General features: G+C 37.0%; 1 protein-coding gene across 3 annotated transcripts in view; it reads left to right on the top strand.

Annotated features, from left to right (window-relative positions):
• Positions 1–7,173: 7,173 nt before the first annotated feature.
• Heatr1 (HEAT repeat containing 1) overlaps positions 7,174–20,936 on the top strand; it is a 44,401-nt gene continuing 30,638 nt past the window's right edge. Inside the window, exons 1-15 of one of the 3 annotated variants that reach the window (XM_048800400.1) lie at positions 7,174–7,749; positions 7,832–8,012; positions 8,284–8,443; positions 8,981–9,197; positions 10,401–10,542; positions 12,138–12,239; positions 12,656–12,796; positions 14,071–14,282; positions 14,421–14,554; positions 16,047–16,149; positions 17,260–17,370; positions 18,049–18,166; positions 19,106–19,213; positions 20,121–20,216; positions 20,596–20,684. In XM_048800400.1, the coding sequence (XP_048656357.1) occupies positions 8,302–8,443; positions 8,981–9,197; positions 10,401–10,542; positions 12,138–12,239; positions 12,656–12,796; positions 14,071–14,282; positions 14,421–14,554; positions 16,047–16,149; positions 17,260–17,370; positions 18,049–18,166; positions 19,106–19,213; positions 20,121–20,216; positions 20,596–20,684 (1,715 nt within the window). In that variant the 5' untranslated portion in view covers positions 7,174–7,749; positions 7,832–8,012; positions 8,284–8,301. Of the gene's footprint in view, positions 7,750–7,831; positions 8,013–8,273; positions 8,444–8,980; positions 9,198–10,400; positions 10,543–12,137; positions 12,240–12,655; positions 12,797–14,070; positions 14,283–14,420; positions 14,555–16,046; positions 16,150–17,259; positions 17,371–18,048; positions 18,167–19,105; positions 19,214–20,120; positions 20,217–20,595; positions 20,685–20,936 lie in introns of those variants that run through there. The other 2 variants (XM_015504351.2, XM_048800401.1) reach the window with 2 other exon arrangements.

Here is a 20,936-nt window from a genome sequence, read left to right as displayed (position 1 = left end):
TAGGATTTTTGTACAGTAGCTACAGTTCTCTAAGGATTCTGACCCTGTTTGCAACATTTGAAAGCACATTTAATGAAAGTACAAAATTAACAATGTATAAAATATAATAGGACACACTTTGCTTGTGCTAGTTCAATTAATTTCTTAAAGGCATAGTATCATCCTTCCAATCTTCAAAATGCTCAAATGATTTGGACCTGTCCCATTTTGATGTATTAAATGGGATAAACCCCTGTCACCACCACCAGCAGCATTCTGACAGTATAAGACAATAATTGCCTTACATCTAAATAAGTTACCCTTATAATCTAAGTTCTCAGATTCTTTAATGTCTGCAATTATACTTGTAGCTTACACATGCAAAGGTCCTCTGAAATACAAAATGAGACATTTCCCAATGTCCTTATATGTTAAAGGAGGAAGTTCATTCTATTTCTCCTTTGTTATGGAAACCTGACTCCCAGGATTAAGTGTCTTCAGAGGATGCTCTCTGACTGAAGAAATGTCTTGAGGATAGCATAACCCAAAATGGCCATTGCTATTTAAATAATTGTTGGTATATTGTCTTTAGAAGTTATTTATAGGAAAAATGTTAACTATGTTTATTAAGTCTGAGAGGTTGATTTAAGATGAAAAATGACATGATAAAATAATTGTTGTATTTACGAACACTACTTAAGGTAACATTATTTATTCTTGGCAGAGACATATTTTAATTCATATTTTCATGTATTACCAGTGATACTATAAAGTGGCAACATCCTTTCAGAAGCTATTTGGAAATATGCATCAGGAACTCAAAATATGCTCATACCCATTAACTTCCTAATCCTACTTCTGGAAGCCTAACCATCCAGCATTCCACAGCCATGAATGGACCATTATCACTTTATTGTGTGGGATGGTGGACTTAAAAATATATAGTTATATAAAGTATAAATACAGTCAATGTAAGTACACATCTCTAAATATAAACTTAAACTATAATTCGATAGTTTTAAACAAAAGTAATCAGAGGTCTTTTTCTAATTTATCTGTACATACCAGCAATTTCATTTCTGGTTGCTCCCGTGGAGAGCACAAATTCAGATGCTGTTACTCCATCCTGTTCAAAACCCTCATTTCCTTGGGTTCTCTAGAATTCACTCTTGTGGATGAACAGAAATGAACATCTATTTTTTAATTTCCTTATTCCACCCAAATTATATAACCCAATATTAACTGGTGGATATTTTCTTCCCTGGTTGCATTTGAAACTTTCCTGGTACACTATTAAATGCTAATCCATATTGGAAACTCTCTCTGGATTAGCTGCTTGGTACTGGGGATCTACTTGTCTGGTTTTAGCCCAGAGCTATAAACCCTCTACTTACAACTGCTTTGTCCTATATTCCTAATACCTAATAACAATCTCCTATCATATCATCTTTTTCCATTAAGTGTTCCTTTGAGAATTTTCTTTTGTATGTTCATTCTAGAATATATACTTTGGAATGATTTGGTCAAATTATGAAAATTATTGCATATTTCTCAAGATTGAATTAAATATGTAAAATAACTTGCAATGGCAAACAGATTTTTTTACACATTTGCCAATATATCCAGGAGCATAATTTTGCTCTCTATTCATTCAAATCTTTGTTTTAGGGTTGGGGATATGGCTCAATCGTTAAGTGCCCTGGATTCAATACCTTGTACCAAAAAAAAAAGTACTCAAATATTTGTTTTAGTTTTCCATAAAATTTTACAGTTTTATTCACTACTACCTTATCACTAAACAAATCACTATTTCCCCAGTGGCAAATATTCAAAAGAAACTAGCATAGAATGAGCAAGGGATGAGAAAAGAAAGGGATTCGGGCTACCCACATCTATAATTTAGTGTGTATATTAAGCAGACGACTGTGAATAAAGATTGTTGGTATGCATAGATAAATTAGAATAATTTGATTTTGAGTCCTAAATTGATTACTTTTGTTTAAAACTATCAAACTATAGTTTTTTTAAAAAAAAGTTTATATTCAGGGTATATACTTACATTGACTGTATTCATACTTTATATAAAGATATATTTTTAAAAATTCACCATACCACACAATACATTGATAGTAGTCCATTCATGGCTGTGAAATGTTGAATTGTTAAACTTTCAGAAATAGAATTAGAAAGTTAGTGGGTATGAACATATTTTGAGTTCCTGATGCATATTTCCAAATAGCTTCTGAAAGGATGCTACAACTGTAGTATCAATAGTAACACATGAAAATGTCTTCACCAGGAATAAATAATATTACCTTAAGTAATATTAGTAAATGTTACACTATCGTTACTAAATAAAAATAAATATTATCTTATAAAACTTGGTTCTCATTGGTTAAGTGTCTAAATATTTTTTAAGTAGCTCTCAGTGATATTTGGAAGGATTGTTTTTGTTGCATTTTACAACACATGGAGGGTTAATGAATCACTTTTTAGATAATTGTACATACTTTTCAAATTTAAAAAATTTGATAATTGCTGCTTCCCACAGGCACCAGGATACCACTTAACGGTCCTTTGGGTTGGGAGACACTTTGGTGCCACCTGCTGCTTGCTAATGATATTCCGGGCACTTGCTCCTGCCTGTTTCCAAATCATTTCAACTCCTAGCTCCCTACAAGCATATTAAAAATAATAATAATAATAATAATAATAAAAATAAAAAAATAAACACTCAGATTCAAATAACTTTGTTTGGGACACAATATGAACAAACAAAGACTTCTCAATCATTTAACTAATCATATAGTTGTTGACTCTTGACCAAATTACAGATTTCACATATTGAGTTTACTTTATTAATGACATGCATCTTATTTCTTTTCTCTTGAACCGATACAAGTTAAAGTTAATTGCATCCTGCCAATTGTGATATGTGATGTAAATAATCCAAGGATAAAATTTCTGAATAAAGTATTTTTATTAAAATTAGAATAATTCTAACTATAGAGTTACTACTTTAATAATGTTCCTCTCATTCACTTGCATTTTGACACATTTTTCTTCCTTCCTTCCCCCTCTCTATTTCAGTACTGGTTTTTGAAACCAGAGGTGCTTCACCACTGAGCTACGCCCCAACCCTTTTAGTTTTTATTTTGAGATATGGTGTCACTAAATTGCTGAGGCTGGACTTGAACTTGTTGTCTTCCTGCCTCAGTCTCTTGAGTCACTGGGATCACTGCTGTGCACCTCCTTCCTGGACTCTGACACACATTTCTTGAACAGGAAGGAGACACGGATGCAGCTTAAGACTATTTTCATTCATTCAGTCAGTAAACTAACATGTTAGCCATGTCCCAGTACTTTATTTGGTAGTAGGGATTCAGCGGTGAACATAAAAGTTTTCTTGTCTTCAATCGCATCGCAGACCAGATGAAGCCTAGATCTCTGCAGATAAACAAAAATATGTTTAAAAATTTGGGAGCCTGTCCCTAACCCTGCCAGCCAGCACTGATGGAGCACAGCCCACAGACCGAGTTCCTGGCCCCTGCCCTGTGTACCTGGGCTTCAGGGAAGCAGGTCTTTTCTCCCAGAATGAGACCCTGAGTGCTCTTCGGGAGTGATTGTGCTGCTCCTGGTCACTGCTTCAGAGCCCAGGCAGGGTCTGACTGAAGTGCTGAGGTGAGAGAAGAGGCAAACTGACTTGTTCCTGCTCCTTTCAAACTGCAGTAACATAATAGATTTTGACATATGGAGTATTATTTCTAAGTGGTTCCAAACATGTAATTTCTTATTTCCTTTTGTTTTCTGATTTATGGTTCTGGATGTGCTCAGAAATTTGTGTAGCATTCCCAATGATTAAATACAACAGCTGAGAAATATTTAACAATATCAAGCAATTAGTAGGACTCAAATTTGAAAAGAGGTGACTGACTACAGCTGAACCATGAATGAAAGTGACACCTATTGTTTACAATGGCAACTAGATGGACATTGAATAACCAACTTGTCATTTATTTTTGTGAAAATATCTCATAAGGTAATACTTAAGACACAGGTTCTCACTAAGTTGCTTAAGGCCTAGCTAAATTGCTGAGGATGGCTTTGAACGGGCCATCCTCCTGTCTCATCCTCCTGTCTCAGCTGGAATTATAGGCGTGTGCCACTGAGCCTGGTTCGGAGTTTAGATTCATTTAAATAATTTCATTTAAATTTTTGTCATTGATTACAAACTATATTTGGCTTGCTAGAATGAAAATAATTCACGAAAAATGCATTAAGTATGTATTGATTTTTATTTAATTTATATTTTTATAAAATCATCTAAATTTTACACACCTTGAATATAATTAAATTTTAAACTCAATCATTGTTGATAGAACATAATTACATTAAGATTTTTCTTCTTCTGGGGGGCTGCTGGGGATCAAACCCAGGGCCTCACATATGAGGGGAATAAGAAGCAGGTAAACAAATCAGATCATTTGAGGTGTGTTAAATGCTGATAACAGGGGTCCCTTTCATGTAAAGGGGGTCCATTTGGTGCTTTAGATATAAACTTTGCTGCTCAACCCTGGGGCTTATTTTAAAACCAAATTATATTTTTCCTTCCTCTTCTTCCTTTTTCCCCCCCTAACCTCAGGAAAAGAAAATTAACATTCTTCCTGTCCTAAAGTGAGTCATCTGTACTTCTGCTCACTGCTTACAAGAATAAAGAAACTCTGAGCCAGGTGCAGTGGCGCATGCCTGTAATTCCAGCGGCTCAGGAGGCTGAGACAGGAGGATCGCAAGTTCAAAGCCATTCTGTGCACTAAGCAACTCAGTGAGACCCTGTCTCTAAATAAAATACAAAATAGGGCTGGGGATGTGGCTCAGTCCAAAAAAAAAAAAAAAGAAAAAAAGAAACTCTGGACTGAGAAACAGGAACAACAGTTCTTTCAAGGGTATAAGTTGAACATTCATTAGATCTACTGATAATGTTACTTGGAAAACACCCTTCGTATCCCCCTTTTTAAAGCTCTTTGCTCCTCCTGGCCATTAGAATGTCAATCTCTGTGACATGAGTCCACTGCCTTCTCATTTGCTAGTAAATCAATAAAACTTCTTTTTCCTTTTTCTCAAACCCTTGTCCTCATTATTGGATCTTAAAAGACATTTGCAGAGTCCACATGAAATCCAAGGATCACGCCACACACCAGAACGTCACACAAGAGATTTATTGTCAGTAACAGAAGGCATACCAATAAGGCTGTCCCTCTGAGGAGAGTAGCAACCTGTAGGCACTCACAGAGCAGCTTTGTAACCCACAAGAGGAATCTCATAAACTGCTTAGGAGTCTAAGCTGCGGTGGGGTTGATGGTTTTTTAGCAGGCACATGTTCTTATGAGAAGTAAAGCAGAATTGCCTCAAAATCAAAACTTTGGAACCTCTAGATAAAATGGCTCCTAACTAAAATGGAGAATCTGATGCCAATATTGATCTGATGCCAATAGGATAAACACTGGAGACAAGGATTGAGCTGTTGTGACATGCTCTGGAGAAAATACTAGCTCAGTATATTTGATGGACAGGAAGGAGCCCTGTTGTGGTTGAAGTAGAGCCAAGGTCAAGATCAATCCTATCTGGGATCATCATTTTCCCAAAACTTCTCATTCTGGTCCCGGCATAAATGTCACCATCCATAGACCCTCTAATAATCCCATCAGGAGATCATCGGGGGTTTATCACATTACCTGACGGTTTGAGGATTTACCCATTTGTGTTCCTGTGTCTTCCTGCTGGAATGAAACTTCCACAGGAACAAGCGTGTGCCACTTCCTTCGCAGGCACAGCCACATCTCCAGCCTGGCATAGGGCACATCTGGGATGAATTAAGGAAGCTATACTCTGGGTTGAACGGAGTGGGATGGGAGGGGGAGAAAAGCCTTAAAACTGCTCTTACAAATTTTCTTTTTTAGAGCAGAGTCCTTTTCATGAACAGTGATTGAAACAAGGAGTAGAGTTCATCCCTCTTCCTCCCCAGACCAGAATGAAAGAATGTATGATTAAAACATTGTCTCTGCACCGGGGATAAATCTCAGTTGGTAGAGTGCTTGCCTCACATGCACAAGACCCCGAGTTCAATCCCCTAGCACCACCAAACCAAACCAACCAAACAAACAAGAAAACACCTCACCATCTCCAAAAACAATGTTTTTCCTTTGCATTTAGGAATATTCATTAATTGTAACTGAAACTATGGTCTTAATGAATGTAAAATAGTAAAAAAATAGTAATAGTCATAAAAAGAATTATTAGGAGACTTAGAGAGCTATGTATGATCTATAACTGGTATTTTAAATTCAAAAACTGAGAAAGTAAGTATGCTCTGATCATCATTGAGTAATCTATGAGATAGGTATATAACCACAAAACCAAAAAGCCACAAAATCAAAATCAAAAACAATTAGGAACAAATTCAAAGAATTGTTTTAAAATGGAGAAAACACAAATCATGATCACCATGTATTTTCCAAACCAAAGCTTTTTATAAAAAAATCATATTTATGAACTTTTGATTTATTTCCCTTTTTAATTTCCTAGCCTACTTCCAAAGTAAAATTTAGCATGGCACTCTGTATCATTAGAGCTGACAGAGAAGACTGAACCAAATATCCTTAGTACATTTTTCAATTTCACTTTGATAAAGCCTTTAAAAATGTATAGAGGATTTTTTTTCCAGATAAAAGTAAAGCAAGAAAATAGGCCTGATTTTCATTCTTTACTTACTACTCAAAACTAGTTGCTTTTATAAAGGTAAAATTCCTGAGAAAGAAGAACAAAATTCCTACGAGAGATGTGGGTCAGGATGAAATAGCCTCCTGCACTTTCCTGTCATCTTTGCAAGGCTATCAACACCCGGGAAAAGGTAGATTAATAACTACCTGCAAAAACAACCGAAGACAACCTGTGGCTGTCGTGAGTGCCCTTAAAACAACCCAACAACAAAAGATAAGAAATGGGACAAAATCTGCAGAAAGCACAGGAAAGGGGAGCCCCTGTATTTGTACATGTCTCCGACATTCTCTTGGGGTGCGCAAAGACTGGCGCTCTCCGCGACTGAAATGGATGTTTCCACCGACTGGCAGGCACTTGCGGCACCCAGCGCCCTCATTCCGCGCAGGCTGCGAGAGGCCACCTTGCCTGGCATTACCACGCCGCCCTGGAAGCAAGCTTAGTAGGTCGGGACGTGGGACCTTTCGGCCAGGCCAACGCAGGACGCACGCCTGGGGCCGGGCTGCCGGGGCGCCCTCGCCGGGAAGGAGCGAACCGCGGGCGCTGGACACTGTGTGTGGACTGGAGGGAGAGTTGCTCCTACACGTTCATTTGTTGAAAGTCACCAGGCGTTCAAACGATCGGGTGCTTTCACAGTTTGTAAATGACCCCCTCCCCGCGCGCCCTCTGGGAAGGCGCACCAAACAGCCACAGCCGGGGCCCGGGGCTCGGGGCGGCTCGACCCCACTTCACAGAGCACGTAACAAACTCAGAGACGACACGCGGCGGTGGAGCGGCACAACCGGAAAGCGCCGCGCTGAGATCTGAACCCGCGACGCGACATTACGCGACACTGCGCACGGCTGCTGGATAGATGCGTATAGAGTGAATGATGGCGGCTACAGATCCTTAGAGTTTGCAAAAAGCCTCGCCGGAGGTTGACACCCTGACGCTAACCGTTGAGTTCAAGACCGCTGCTCCAGAGCGAGGGAGCGGAAAGCCAAGGCTGGAGGCGGGGTGCGTGGGCGGGGCCTCGCGGCGGTGAGGGGGGGCTGGCTCCTCTGTGTCTCATAAGATTGTACCTCTTCTCTTCCCTTAGATCCCGGAACCGGAAGCTCCTCTGAAATTTGCTGCAGGTTTCCGGTCGAGGGCTGGGCTCACGGATGCCATGTGGTAGCCTCTGTGAGGTGTTTTTGGCTTCCAAGTCCTGTTGAAATTCAGCGCTTCGGGTGAGGGGCTGCTTGGTGTGGCTGCGGGCCGGGGCGCTCTGCCGCGGGAAGGTAAGGCGTCGGTGGGGCCGGGGTGTCCGCGGGGTTCGGGGTCGAGGAAAGCCTTGGCGCGGCCCGGGGACTGGAGCCCGCGGTTGACGCTCTTGTCGGGGTGTTTGCAAGTCGGGGTTCGGCGACTCCGGGTCAACCGATTCGTGCGTGCTGCAGGGCGCTGCGTGCCGGGGAAAGCTGCCTGCACCGGCGGCATTGACAGCTTTCAGAGGAGCCTCCTGTAGTTTCGCACGCACCTCTCCCAGCGATTGTGTTTCTTAGTGTTTTTTAGAAGTCGCGGGCGTGAAAGATGACGTCCTTAGCCCAGCAGCTGCAACGACTCGCCCTCCCTCAAAGTGATCCCAGTCTCTTGTCTAGAGATGAAGTTGCCTCTTTGTTGTTTGACCCCAAGGAAGCGGCCACCATCGACAGGGACACCGCCTTTGCCATCGGTGAGCCACCCTTAACTTTGGAAAGGGCTTTGAAGCGTTTGTTTTCGGAGCGTTGCTGTATTTTCTTGTTTTCTCTTTTGCCCTGCTTTCTTCCCTAGCATTTGTCACGTGACAACTTAACCTTGTGTTAGGTGCTTGAAACATATTTAGGTAGTGGTATCTGAATCTCAGGAACAAGAAACAAGATTAGGAAGGTAAACTAATACGTAAAAAGAAAGAATAGCTAAAAAAGGACTGGGGTTGTGCTGGGATGGAGAAGTCTTCCAGGAGGAGTGGCCTAGTTTTTGAGAGGATATTTAAACAGGATTTAAGAAAGCAAGAAGAAAGGTTGCTTCTGCCCTGAAGTACTTTTCTTTTTTCCTGCTTAATGACATAAGATTAAGTCTTGTGTGTTGAAAACTAGAAATCTGTTTGGAACTACGTTGTGTGTTACACATGCTAAAAGAATTCATAGACTTTCAGACTAAGTAAAACTGTAAAAGAGGATGGGATGAGTTTACTTGCAGAGACTAGTTAAATAAACCTACCTTTTCCTAGGATGCACTGGCCTGGAAGAGCTGCTTGGAATTGATCCTGCCTTTGAGCAGTTTGAAGCACCGTTGTTCAGCCAGCTAGCAAAGACCTTGGAACGCAGTGTTCAGACCAAAGCCGTGAACAAACAGCTGGATGAAAATATTTCATTATTTCTTATTCATTTGTCCCCATACTTCCTGCTTAAGCCAGCGCATAAGTGTCTGGAGTGGTTGATTCACAGGTAGCTGATGGAATTACAGAAATAACTGTGGGCTGGCCTCTTTTAAAAAATTAAGTAGTTGAAGACCCCTTACTATGTTGAGAGCTTAATATGTCTAGAACTTGAAATAAGCATGTTCTTCTGTTAAAACACTCTACTGGGCTGGGGATGTGGCTTAAGCGGTAATGCGCTCGCCTGGCATGTGCAGGGCGCTGGGTTTGATCCTCAGCACCACATAAAATAAAATAAAGATGTTGTGTTCACCGAAAACTGAAAAATAAATATTAAAAAATCCTCTCTTCTTTTCTCTCTCTCTCTTAAAAAAAAAAAAAAAAACTCTACTTAAGATCCATTTGTTTTAAACTCATTAGTTCTGAGGAGCTTAAGAAAAGAACTAGGGTATACATGAAGTTTGTTTCCAAGGTCTGATCTTTCATCTGCTTTGGAAATTGTTAGTAAGTTTTCTGCTCATTTCCTCATTGATTGGCATCATATTAGAGCTTACATATTTTTGTTTGTTGTTCCCGTATATGTATTTTAGAAGTAGAAAGATGTTAATTTCACTAATGGAGATGAGCAAGTATAGTAGTTTCCTTTTAAAAGAAAACCTACTTTTAACTTGGGTCTTCTGATTATTAGAACATTAGAGGTAAAGGGGAGTTCAGAAGTGCATAAAATTTCCCTTTGTTGTCTAGCACTTAGTTTCTCCCAAATACATCCTTAATATAAGAACTTTTGCGTTTGATTTTTCATTTATTTCTTTGTTAACTAATTTATTCAACAAATACTTTGATACACAGATAAGTAGTTTACTCTTGGGTACTATTTTGAAATAAATGTCTTAGTAAAGATTTATGTAAAATTTGGGGCAGGGGGTAGCTCTGGAGTCATTGAGGAAAGAAAACTTTATGGAAAAATAACATGTTGGCTAATTCTAAAGTATATGTAAAACTAATAAAAGGCAAAGCAGTTTGGTAATGTAAGAAAAAGTACATGTAAAGGCGTAGGACAGTAAGAGGGAACACTTGCCTGGAGACTTAGGAAAAGCACCTTGAAAGGAGCAAGGTGTGAGCTAGATTCTGAAGACTGAGAAGAATTTAATGTATCTTCAGAATTTATCTGCTATATTCTAGGTATTTTTAGCTTATTGGTATGTAATTTGGACATGTCGGGAAATATACTTATAAATTTTGTGTCAATTTGAATTGTTTGCTTTTTCCTTAGATTTCACATCCATCTTTATAATCAAGATAGCCTCATTGGTTGTGTTCTGCCATACCATGAAACAAGAATATTTGTGCGGGTTATACAACTTCTAAAAATTCATAATCCAAAGCACAAGTGGTTCTGGTTGTTCCCAGTTAAGGTATGATTATTAAATGATGTATGTCTTTATATAATCATTACAAACCTTGTTAAGGGGTGTAATTTGGAAAAAAAATAAGTTCTTTGTGCTCCTGGGGATAGTTCAGATATTATCTATATTTTATTTTCTGACTTCCAGTTGAAATTAACTAATAACATTTGGCATTTATTTAGGATCTGAACATCAGTCTAGGCATTTTATGTTATATTATCTTAAATTCTTATAGAACTGTTTTTTACTGATGAAGACAGGCTTAGAAAATTAAGTTACTTGCTAGAGTTCATATGACTATAAAGTGCAGAGTTGGAATTTGAATCCCAATCTGATATTAACAGCCTGTGTCTTTTTCCACTGCTCCATGATGTTTGGCATTTTAAGTTTTGGAACTGAAGAAGTTGGAGATGATGAAAGACCAAAATTAAAAGGATAAGGATAAGTTGAAAATCTTCAGGAAATTACAAAAATTATGAATAAGGTGTTAGAAGTTGACTTACAAATGAATAAAGGATAGTTGCCTAGCAGAAAGGGTCTGTGTAAGATCAGAAAACACAGAATTACAGTAAAACCACTGACTTGCCATTAGCACTTTGCAACACGTAAGTATATGTTGTTAGCATGTAATTACGAACGCTATATTGAGCCTGGTAATCCAGTTGAGAAGAGGGTACATGAGCATAAAAGTAGCCATGAAACTGCAGAAAATTCGACAGATGATGATGGTGAGGACACCAATCAGAATGAGTTAAAGGAAAGGAATGAGAAATTTTGAATTCAAAGGAGAATTTAAGAATCTGGCTATAAAGCACTTGAACTAAAGTGTCAAAAGGGCCAACTAAGGATGGGGTTGTGGCTCAGTGGTAGAGTACTTGCCTAGCATGTGTGAGGCACTGGGTTTGATTCTCAGCACCACATATAATTAAAATAAAGGTCCATCAACAACTAAAAGAATATTTTTTAAAAAAAGGCAACCTGTGATAAAGCTGTCTATTCATCTGCAGTTCCCAACATTCTCTCTGCCCTAAAAGCTTTTCCACTGATCTGCACACACAAACTCTGCTACTCCCTAGAAACTTGTATTTGAGGTATCCAAACCTCATTCTTCCTAAAGGTTACTCCAGATTCTCCTTTCATTGATTTATTCAGTATTTGAGCACTCCATACAGACTGTGTACAATGCTAGGTGGTATGAGTAATGATGTAAGCGGGGCAGGTTCCTGGTCTATTTTCTTTATTAGCATTTTTTGCAAAGCAGTGGTAAACCCATGTCACATTAACTCAGAAATCAAATACAACCAGTAGAATTACTAAGAAGCTAGAGAATCCAGCTTTATATAAATACATACCAAAATGTGACATATACTAAGTATTTTCCACTGAGTTCTTTGCCTTCATTGTTGGCCTGCTTTTTTTGATTTCTGGAGTCTGCATAGTTTTATTTATTATTTTATTTATTTCATCAATACAATTAATGGTATGTGATTAAATTTTGTACTCATGAACTTCAGCAGTATAAAGACATAATTAGGGTAGGTACTTGAAAATAATGATCTATTGATGAATATCCTTAATATCTTATTTTTTTTTGTCAATTACAGCAATCAGGAGTGCCCTTAGCTAAGGGCACCTTGATTACCCATTGCTACAAAGATCTGGGATTCATGGATTTCATTTGTAGCCTGGTGACCAAGTCTGTGAAGGTGAGTAGTGTATTGTTTCATGCATGTTTGAGTCCATGAAATGGTTGCTTGCTCTGAAAGAAGAAGACATACTAAATAAAGCCTTAACCTAAGAATAATGGAATTTGAAGAAATTCCTTTTGTTAAATGTTATGCTGTGTTGGGGCGTGAACATTTTAAGTCTTTTCTCACCAAAGGTGTTTTTCTACAAAGATAAATAAGTCTGTTCCTTGTCATATTCTAGGTAATGGTGATAATTTAAACAAAGAAACATCTAAAAATATCAGGAAGATTGTTAGGCATTTCATTCTTGTCCTGTTGTGTACTTGTTGTTACAAATGTAAAAATTAAAATGACAGAGTAGGTCAGGAGAGCTATAAATATTTTTGTGTCTTCATCTGCTCCCCTGCATTTTTGGTTTGTGTTCCTTGTTTCAGGTATTTGCTGAGTACCGAGGAAGCTCTGCTCAGTTGCGGGTGCTCTTGGCTTTTTATGCTTCTACCATCGTGTCTGCTTTAGTGGCTGCTGAAGAAATATCAGACAGTGTCGTTGCCAAACTATTTCCATATATCCAAAAGGTTGGTCCTGTCGATATGTCAAGTATTTTGTACTTAATGGAATTTAATGGAATTTTCTTAATTTTGAAAATTTCATTTAAGTAAAAATGTTTTTAAGTGTACATTTTATTTTAGATGATTGATAAGACTTAATCTTTATGTAAAAATATAATTTTTTTCAGACCTTAATTAGGTTTTTAAGAATAACCATTGGGCTGGGCACTTTCCTATAATCCCAGTGACTTAGGAGGCTGAGGTAGGAGGATTGCAAGTTGAAAGCAAACCATAGCAACTTAGCAAGACCCTGTCTCAAAATAAAAATTTTAAAGGGACTGGGTATGTGGCTCAGTGGTAAAGTGCCCCTGGATTTAATCTCTGATACCAAAAAAAGAGAGAGAGAGAGAGAATAACTGTTGGCTCTATAGCCCAGCTGCTGTCTTCCAGATCTATAACTTTAGCAGTCTCTCTCTCTTTTTTTTTTTTTTTAAGATAGAGAGGAGAGAGAGAAATAGAGGGAGATTTTTTTAATATTTATTTTTCAGTTTTCTGTGGACACACATCTTTATTTTATTTTTATGTGGTGCTGAGGATCGAACCCAGCGCCCCACGCATGCCAAGCAAGCGTGTTACCTCTTGAGCCACATCCCCAGCCCAATAGCAGTCTCTTTATTGGAAAGAGAAGAGCAGACAGTCTTCAGGGTGCAGACAGACATGCATCTGTTCTCTTTGCACTGGCTTCTGCTTCTTGGGATTTCTTTCTCTCAAGTGCCTTGCTGCCTGCTGACTTCATAGAATCCTGTGAGGCTCACTTCCCACAATTGTCCCAATGTTCTTTATCAGATTTTTTTTTTTTTTACTTCTGTTAGTGATCTGATTGAAGTCTCCCTTCTACAGATAGGGATTTCCAGATAAAAGCAGAGCATGTTGGTTCCTGTCAGGATGCATAGTGTATGTTTGAGTTAGAAGATTTCAGAGATCTCTTCTCTCATCTAATAGATGCATTTCATCCCTGGATCAACTCAGGAATGGGCTCAATTAGTGGATTTTCTACTTTTGAAGAATGATTGGTTAATTGTCCTTGTGTGTAGGTGTTATTAATATCTACTTTGTTACATTTTAAAAATTTTATTTTTAATGGGCACATTAAACATAAGAATTATATATTTATGGGGTATCATGATGTTTTGATACACATATATGTGATGTAATAATTTGTTATGGTAAAAGTAACATTTTAAGTAGAAGAAAATAACCCTTATACTTGGGCATTTTCCTTATATTTCAAAAATATGTAGGGATTAAAATCATCTTTACCAGATTACAGAGCTGCAACATACATGATAATATGTCAGATCTCTGTAAAAGTGACAATGGAAGATACAGTCGTTAATTCACTGGCATCACAGATCATCAGAACATTGACTAAAGTACCCTCCTTGGTCAAGGATGGATTAGGTTGCTTGATTGTTCTTCTCCAGAGACAGAAGCCAGAGAGCCTTGGGAAAAAGTAAGTATCATTGAACTGAGAAATGATGCTAGTTGAGTGAACATAGTTATTTGGAAAATTTTTGTGAGATGAGTTATAGACTTTTTATATTGCTGCTTGTCTCACTTGTCAACCTCATATGTACTTGCTTCTTCAAAGGCCTTTTCCTCACTTGTGTAATGTTCCCGATCTTACTGCAATACTTCACGGTATTTCTGAAACACATGATGTCAGTCCTCTTCTGCGTTATATGCTTCCCCATCTGGTGGTCGCCCTCACTCATCACATTGCAGGTACGTAGCTGTATGTCTGTGTTTAGAGCTTACTTTCTAAAGTGTGACTCTTGATAGGAACTACACTCTGGTTAATACCTTCAGACCATTTAAAATTCCCACTGTCTAATTGTTTCCATGCAACTTATCTGTTGTTCCTGTGTGAGAAAGATTTGGGATGGGAGAGATCCTGGAATTACTAAGTGATTTCTGAGAATTCTATCAAATAGTCTCTACACGAAAAAAGACCATGGGATTATGTTAAAGTATATTACTCAGTAAACTTTTTCTTTCTCCTTTAGGTTCTTAATGATCTTTAGTGATTAATTCACACTAAATATCCAGCTGCCAAAAAAATTTTTTTCTTCTGAGAGTCATTAATATATAAATCCAGCCAGGCATGGAGGCACATACTTGTTAATCCCAGTGGCTCAGGAGACTGAGGCAGGAGGATTACAAGTTTAAAGCCAGCCTCAGCAATGTAGGGAGCCCCTGAGCAACTTAGTTAGACCCTGACTCTAAATAAAAAATAAAATCATACTGGGTATGTGGCTTCGTGGTTAAGTGCTCCTGGGTTAAATTCTTGGTACCAAAAAAAAAAAAGTCCAAGAAAATCTCATGCATTAAATATACTAATTATTAAAAAAAAAAACTTAAAAGATTAATTAGAAAGTAGTTAAGTAGTTATTTGCATATTTGTTTTTATCCTTTAATAAACACAGAAAGAAGGAGGAAATACTTGGTCCTCTTGCTACTTCGAGAATGCTAAGAAAGACTCCTTTAGAATTATATCAGTCTGTTGTACAATAAGATCTGCACAACCGAATCTTAGTGTAAATCTTGCATTTCAGAGAAATGGCTAGCATAAATGAAAATGTGTTCTTTGTATCCTAATAATGATGAATAATGTAATCCCAGGCTTTGAAACAGCATCTAATATTAGATCCACGTTTATAGTAAATGTAGACTAGAAAGTGATAACCTTGGCTCAGTAAGGAGCTATCACAGTAGAAGTATAGCCTCAGATACAGTTTATAAGAGCTAGGCTCATGCCCCAGCTTCACCACTAACTTCTAATGTGACCTGGTAGTATTTGTTGTCAACAAGTGTTCTCATAATTATGTTCATAATAAAACAGAAGTGCAAAAATTTTAGTCTTTGTATCCTCCTGCCCCCAATAGAGAGAGTATCAGATAAAGAGAAAATGGTCTGAGAAATATAAATAGATCATACATCTTTAAAAATGGGTAGAAAGCTAAATGTAAATTTATATATTAAAAATTACTTTTAGAAAAATTTTCTGCTGGGCTGGGGATGTGGCTCAAGTGGTAGCGCGCTCGGCTGGCATGCGTGCGGCCTGGGTTCGATCCTCAGCACCACATATAATCAATGTCTGCCGAAAATTAAAAATAAATTTAAAAAAAAAAGAAAAGTTTTCTGCTATAAGTAAATTTTATCATGTGAGCATGCAAAAGAATTTCTCCTGACTCAGTTTAATTTGTTACATATTAAGGAGAAAAAACTGAAGAAGGAGATGGTCAAATCTATAAGACACTCTTGGAATCTATACTTACTAAAATATCACTGAAGAACAATGTAGACCACTTGTTAGCCAGGTAAGCTATTGTTTTTAACATGCTTCTGATTTTCATGCCTGTGGCTCAATCAGTATTTGTTTCAGCATTGGTTAGCAAAAGCAAAAACAGCAAAAGTAAGTTTTCTGTTTGTCTTTATAGCTTATAGAAGGAAATGGAAGGTAATGGGTAAGCTAAATTGAATGCAATTTGTTAGTGTTTAAAATTACTACTAAGTTGAGTGTGGTGGCACACTCCTGTAATCCCAGCAGCTTGATCTCAAGTTCAAAGCCAGCCCCAGCAAAAGTGAGACACTAAGCAACTCAGTGAGACCCTGTCCCTAAATAAAATACAAAGTGGGGCTGGGGATGTGGCTCAGTGGCCAAGTACCCTTAAGTTCAATCCAGTTTTCCCCCAAAAAAGTTTCAACACTATTGGAACTCATTTGGAAACTTAATATTGGGGATAAGCATGCAGTAAAGATTGTTTCTAGCTAGGCATGGTGGTACATAACCTGTAATTCCAGCTGCTTGGGAAGCTGAGTTGGAGGATCACTTGAGTTCATGAATTCAAGGCCAGCCTGGGAAACCCAGTGAAGACCTATCTCAAAAAACACACAAAATTGTATCTTCCTTTTTTTCTTTTCCTAATTAAACTTGGTAACAGTGAATAAAATTGCAGTAGGTTAGAATCCTACTTCCACCCTTCCATTAGAGGAGTAAGTTCTGGAGGTCAGACCCTGGATCTATTTTTGCCATTGTGTGAGGTTGACAGGGATCTGTCTGCTGATGTGCATCATTTGTCCCCTTGCTCAGAGGTTGGACTGAGAGTTAAATGACAGTGTACATGTGAAGGCTTAGTTTAGGCTTGAGAAAGAGAAGGGGGTTTAAAATTAAATACCCCAATCTTCCTTTTCTGGTACATTAAGGGCTAAGGGTTGGGGTTTTTTGCTATTTATTTGGACATCAGACAAATTGGAAGATGTCTTATGCCTTAGCTTTTTTTTTTTTTTTTTTTAATCAGTAAAAGAGGTTTTATAATTTCTAACTTGGTACAAGTATGACAGAGATAATATTTGTAAATTACCTAGGTCATAGGAAGGACTGAATGAATGGTAATTCTGTCTGTTGATATTTCTACTTCCTTTTTCAGCCTTCTTTTTGAAGAGTATATTTCATATTGTTCACAGGAAGAAATTGATCCTAATAAAGTGTCTTTGCTTAATGAACAATTTCTTCCACTCATCAGACTATTGGAAAGCAAGTAAGCTCTATGTGTGTTTGTGCTCTTTGTTCATGTACACTTCCTCTGTTCTGTGAAGATAAAGTTCACAGGTCATATCTTAATATATTGTAACTTGTAAAGAGACTTCGTATTTTTTCCTTTTCATGAAGATGCAAGAATAGGAATTAAATATATTTGAAATACAAAAGGAAATAGGGCATGTACAACCAGAAAAATGAGAAGTTATACTTCATTTATGTATGGTATGTTAAAATGCATTCTACTGTCATATATAACTAGTTACAGAAAAAAATGCAAGAAAAAAAAAGGAAATAGGTGTTGAATGGGGATTGTGGGGAGTGTAATTTTTTTTTTATAGAGACACTATTTCATTCTTGAAGCTATAAGAGTACCAAACTTGATCATTTGATTTTATGTATACCATTTGTTAAATTAATTTTTTAAAAGTTTTTTTTTAGTTGTTGATGGACCTTTATTTTATTTATTTTTTTGTGGTACTGAGGATTGAACTCAGTGGCTCACATGTGCTAGGCAAGCACTCTATCAGTGTGCTACAACCCCAGCCCTCATTTGTTAAATTTAAAGTTTCATTTTCAGTTATTTTTAAAATTTCATTTTATTTCTTTTCTTTATACATGTATGGTGTATGTGGTTAGTAACTTTCTTAAGTGAATGAACTCTTCTATCTCTTCCTAGGTACCCCAGCACATTGGATGTTGTGTTAGAGGATCACCTAAAAGAAATTACAGCTCTTAAAAAACAGGAACTTTTTCACCAATTTATTTCTCTTTCTACAAGTGGAGGAAAGTATCAGGTATGTTGTTCTTCTATAGAGGAATTGTGATTTTTAGTAAATAGACATTATGTGGTTGCTCGAAGAGCTGCATTTGGAAATGTCCTACTCTCCTTCCTTCTGGAAAAAATCAGAAACGAGACTGAACAGTTTGCCTGGTTGTTTGATGTAAGGCTCAGAAGCAAGAGTTACATATTGAAGAAAGTACAGTAATTTTAAATAACTGAACGTGATGCATATTTCAGGAAAACAGTTGTTGGGGAATTTCATATATGGTGTTCATTAACAGTCACCAGAAGGTGGTGCTTCTTGTCTTTCTCTGGGTCTGTGCTTTAACTGTAGTATTCACTGACCCCATGTGGCTGTTTCAGTTATGATTAGGAAAAATGGTGATCATGGTAGGACTTCCAAAATCTGGTGCTTTCACCCTAGGTTTTTATGCTAGAAGTTATACATGTAAGCAGAAGCTCTTACAATTAGTCTTGAAAATGGGTATTATGAAGGGAATATGATAGGTTTAGTTTTTCTCTTACATAATCAGACTTTTATCTTTAACAGTGTTGCATTTCCAAATCTTGGGTTGAGAGGTAGAGTTCCTCCTTAGTCTGATTACATTTATTAATTAAATTGTCATTAATTTGATTCTCAGGTTTATGTTCCACTAATTTTGAGATTCTTTTTGTTTTGGGGTGCTGTTCACTCTGAAATAGGTATCTGTAAAAAGGGCAGAGTTATTTCATAGAATTTCTTCACTAAATTAAACCTTCTCATACATACAAGTACACACAAAATACAACCATTAACCATACATATGTTTTCATCTGTTGTGATTCACCATGTTCTGGAGACAATTTTGCTTGGGTGTAATTGAATATGTTGTGCAGTTTGGGGTATTTTTATTACTGTTCGTATGCTGCTCAGATTAGGTGAAATCATTGGATATTTTTGTTGAACCCACAGATTTTAGCAGATTCTGACACTTCCTTGATGCTTAGTCTGAATCATCCACTTGCTCCTGTGCGACTTCTGGCTGTTAATCATCTGAAAAATGTCATGAGAACATCAAAGGTTTGTGTCAGATAATTTTCAGATGTGATTTCTTTGACTTTCTGATGAGCAGAATAATTTTAGAATAAGAAATTGAAGTTATCATTAAGAATTGATATTGTATAATTATAGAAATTAATTTTATAGTTTTTGATATTTACAATGTTGGTTTTAAAAAATGTTTTGTATTTTTGTTTTGTGTCTTGTGTATTTTAAAAAGTTAACTCAATTTTAAAGTTGTTATAAGTAATAATTTAAAGCAACTTTAGGATCTGTGAAAATGTTCTTCAAAGATAGTTGATTTAATACTGAAGTTCTGAGAAATGCTTTATTTTGATGCATTTTTAAAAAATATTTATTTTTTAGTTGTAGTTGGACACAGTATTTTTATGTATTTATTTATTTTTATGTGGTGCGGAGGATCAAACGCTAGGCAAGCACTCTACTGTTGAGCCACAACCCCAGCCCTAGTGTGTGTTTTTAAGCCTATAACAACGTTTTGAGTTAGATGTTTTTATGAGCAGTCCTATTTCCAAGGCAACAGTGCAGCCCAGAATTAGGGAACTTGCCAAAGGTCTCATACCTACTGGACAGCAGAGTTTGGATTCAAACCTGGACATTCTTGCTCTTTAGTCTGTGTATTTCAATATCTGGGCTCTTGTTTTAACAAGATCAACTCCTTACTTTAAAAATGGATTATAAATATAATCCAGTTCCTTCAGTGGAAACTGGAAGAAGTTTTTACTAAACTACTAATCTTATAAGGCCCATGATAGATTGCTCCGTTCCTGTGTTTGACTCTTTTCCTCTAGTACTTGGGCCTATGATTGAGATTCTGGAGTGCTTTTCATAAAACCACTCTTCTTTTTTGGCTAGTCTTGTGAGGTTTATAGCAGCAGCTGAATTAATTTATTTTTCTCTTGCTCAGGAAGGCATTGATGAGTCTTTCATAAAAGAAGCTATTTTAACCCGATTAGGTGATGATAACATAGATGTTGTTTTGTCGGCTCTGAGTGCTTTTGAGGTGAGTAAATTTGTTTGTGGGTGTTTACATTTTGTGAATATTTTATTGCTCTTCTCACATTATTCTCTGCTGTAGACTAGAGTATATTTGGAAATTATTACTCCATTGGAAATTTGTTCACTTGAGGGCACAGACTTAAGTCTGTTTTAGAGGGAGCTCAAAGAAGTAATTAGACTTCACAGTTATCAATAGCAATACCTTGGGACCATAAAAAATTGGGAAATGAGTGCCACTTTTGAGAAATTTCTCTCATAAACTTTATACTGGGATTGTTAGGAAAAATTCATCATAATTCATTATTTTTTAAAGTTCATTTTTGAAACACCATATATGTTTGAGGCATGTAAATATTTGCTCTTGGGTTTTTTTCCCCCTCTAGATTTTCCAGCAACACTTCAGTGCAGAAGTAACTGTTTCAAATCTTCTGAATCTCTTTCAAAGAGCAGAACTTTCAAAGAATAGGAAGTGGTATGTGTTCATTTCTCTTCTGTTCTCTTCATGCTCTTTTGAATGGAGTTCTTGTACCAAGTACAAATTGATTTTCTTTCTTTCTTTTTTTAAATTTTCAACTAATAATTTAGTTATGTGGCCTTTTGGTTGTGGTAGTAGGAAATCCTAATGTAACATCTTCTTACATTTTATAACTAATTTGGGTTTATGTGTATTTTTCATAATTTCTATGTATGAAATTTTTAAATAAAATACAAAAGTATGTCATAC

This window comes from Marmota marmota, unplaced genomic scaffold (genome assembly GCF_001458135.2).
Source record: "Marmota marmota marmota unplaced genomic scaffold, marMar, whole genome shotgun sequence".
NCBI lineage: Eukaryota > Metazoa > Chordata > Mammalia > Rodentia > Sciuridae > Marmota > Marmota marmota.
The sequence above is the reverse complement of the archived record's forward strand: the minus strand, read 5'-3'. Positions and strand labels throughout refer to the sequence as shown.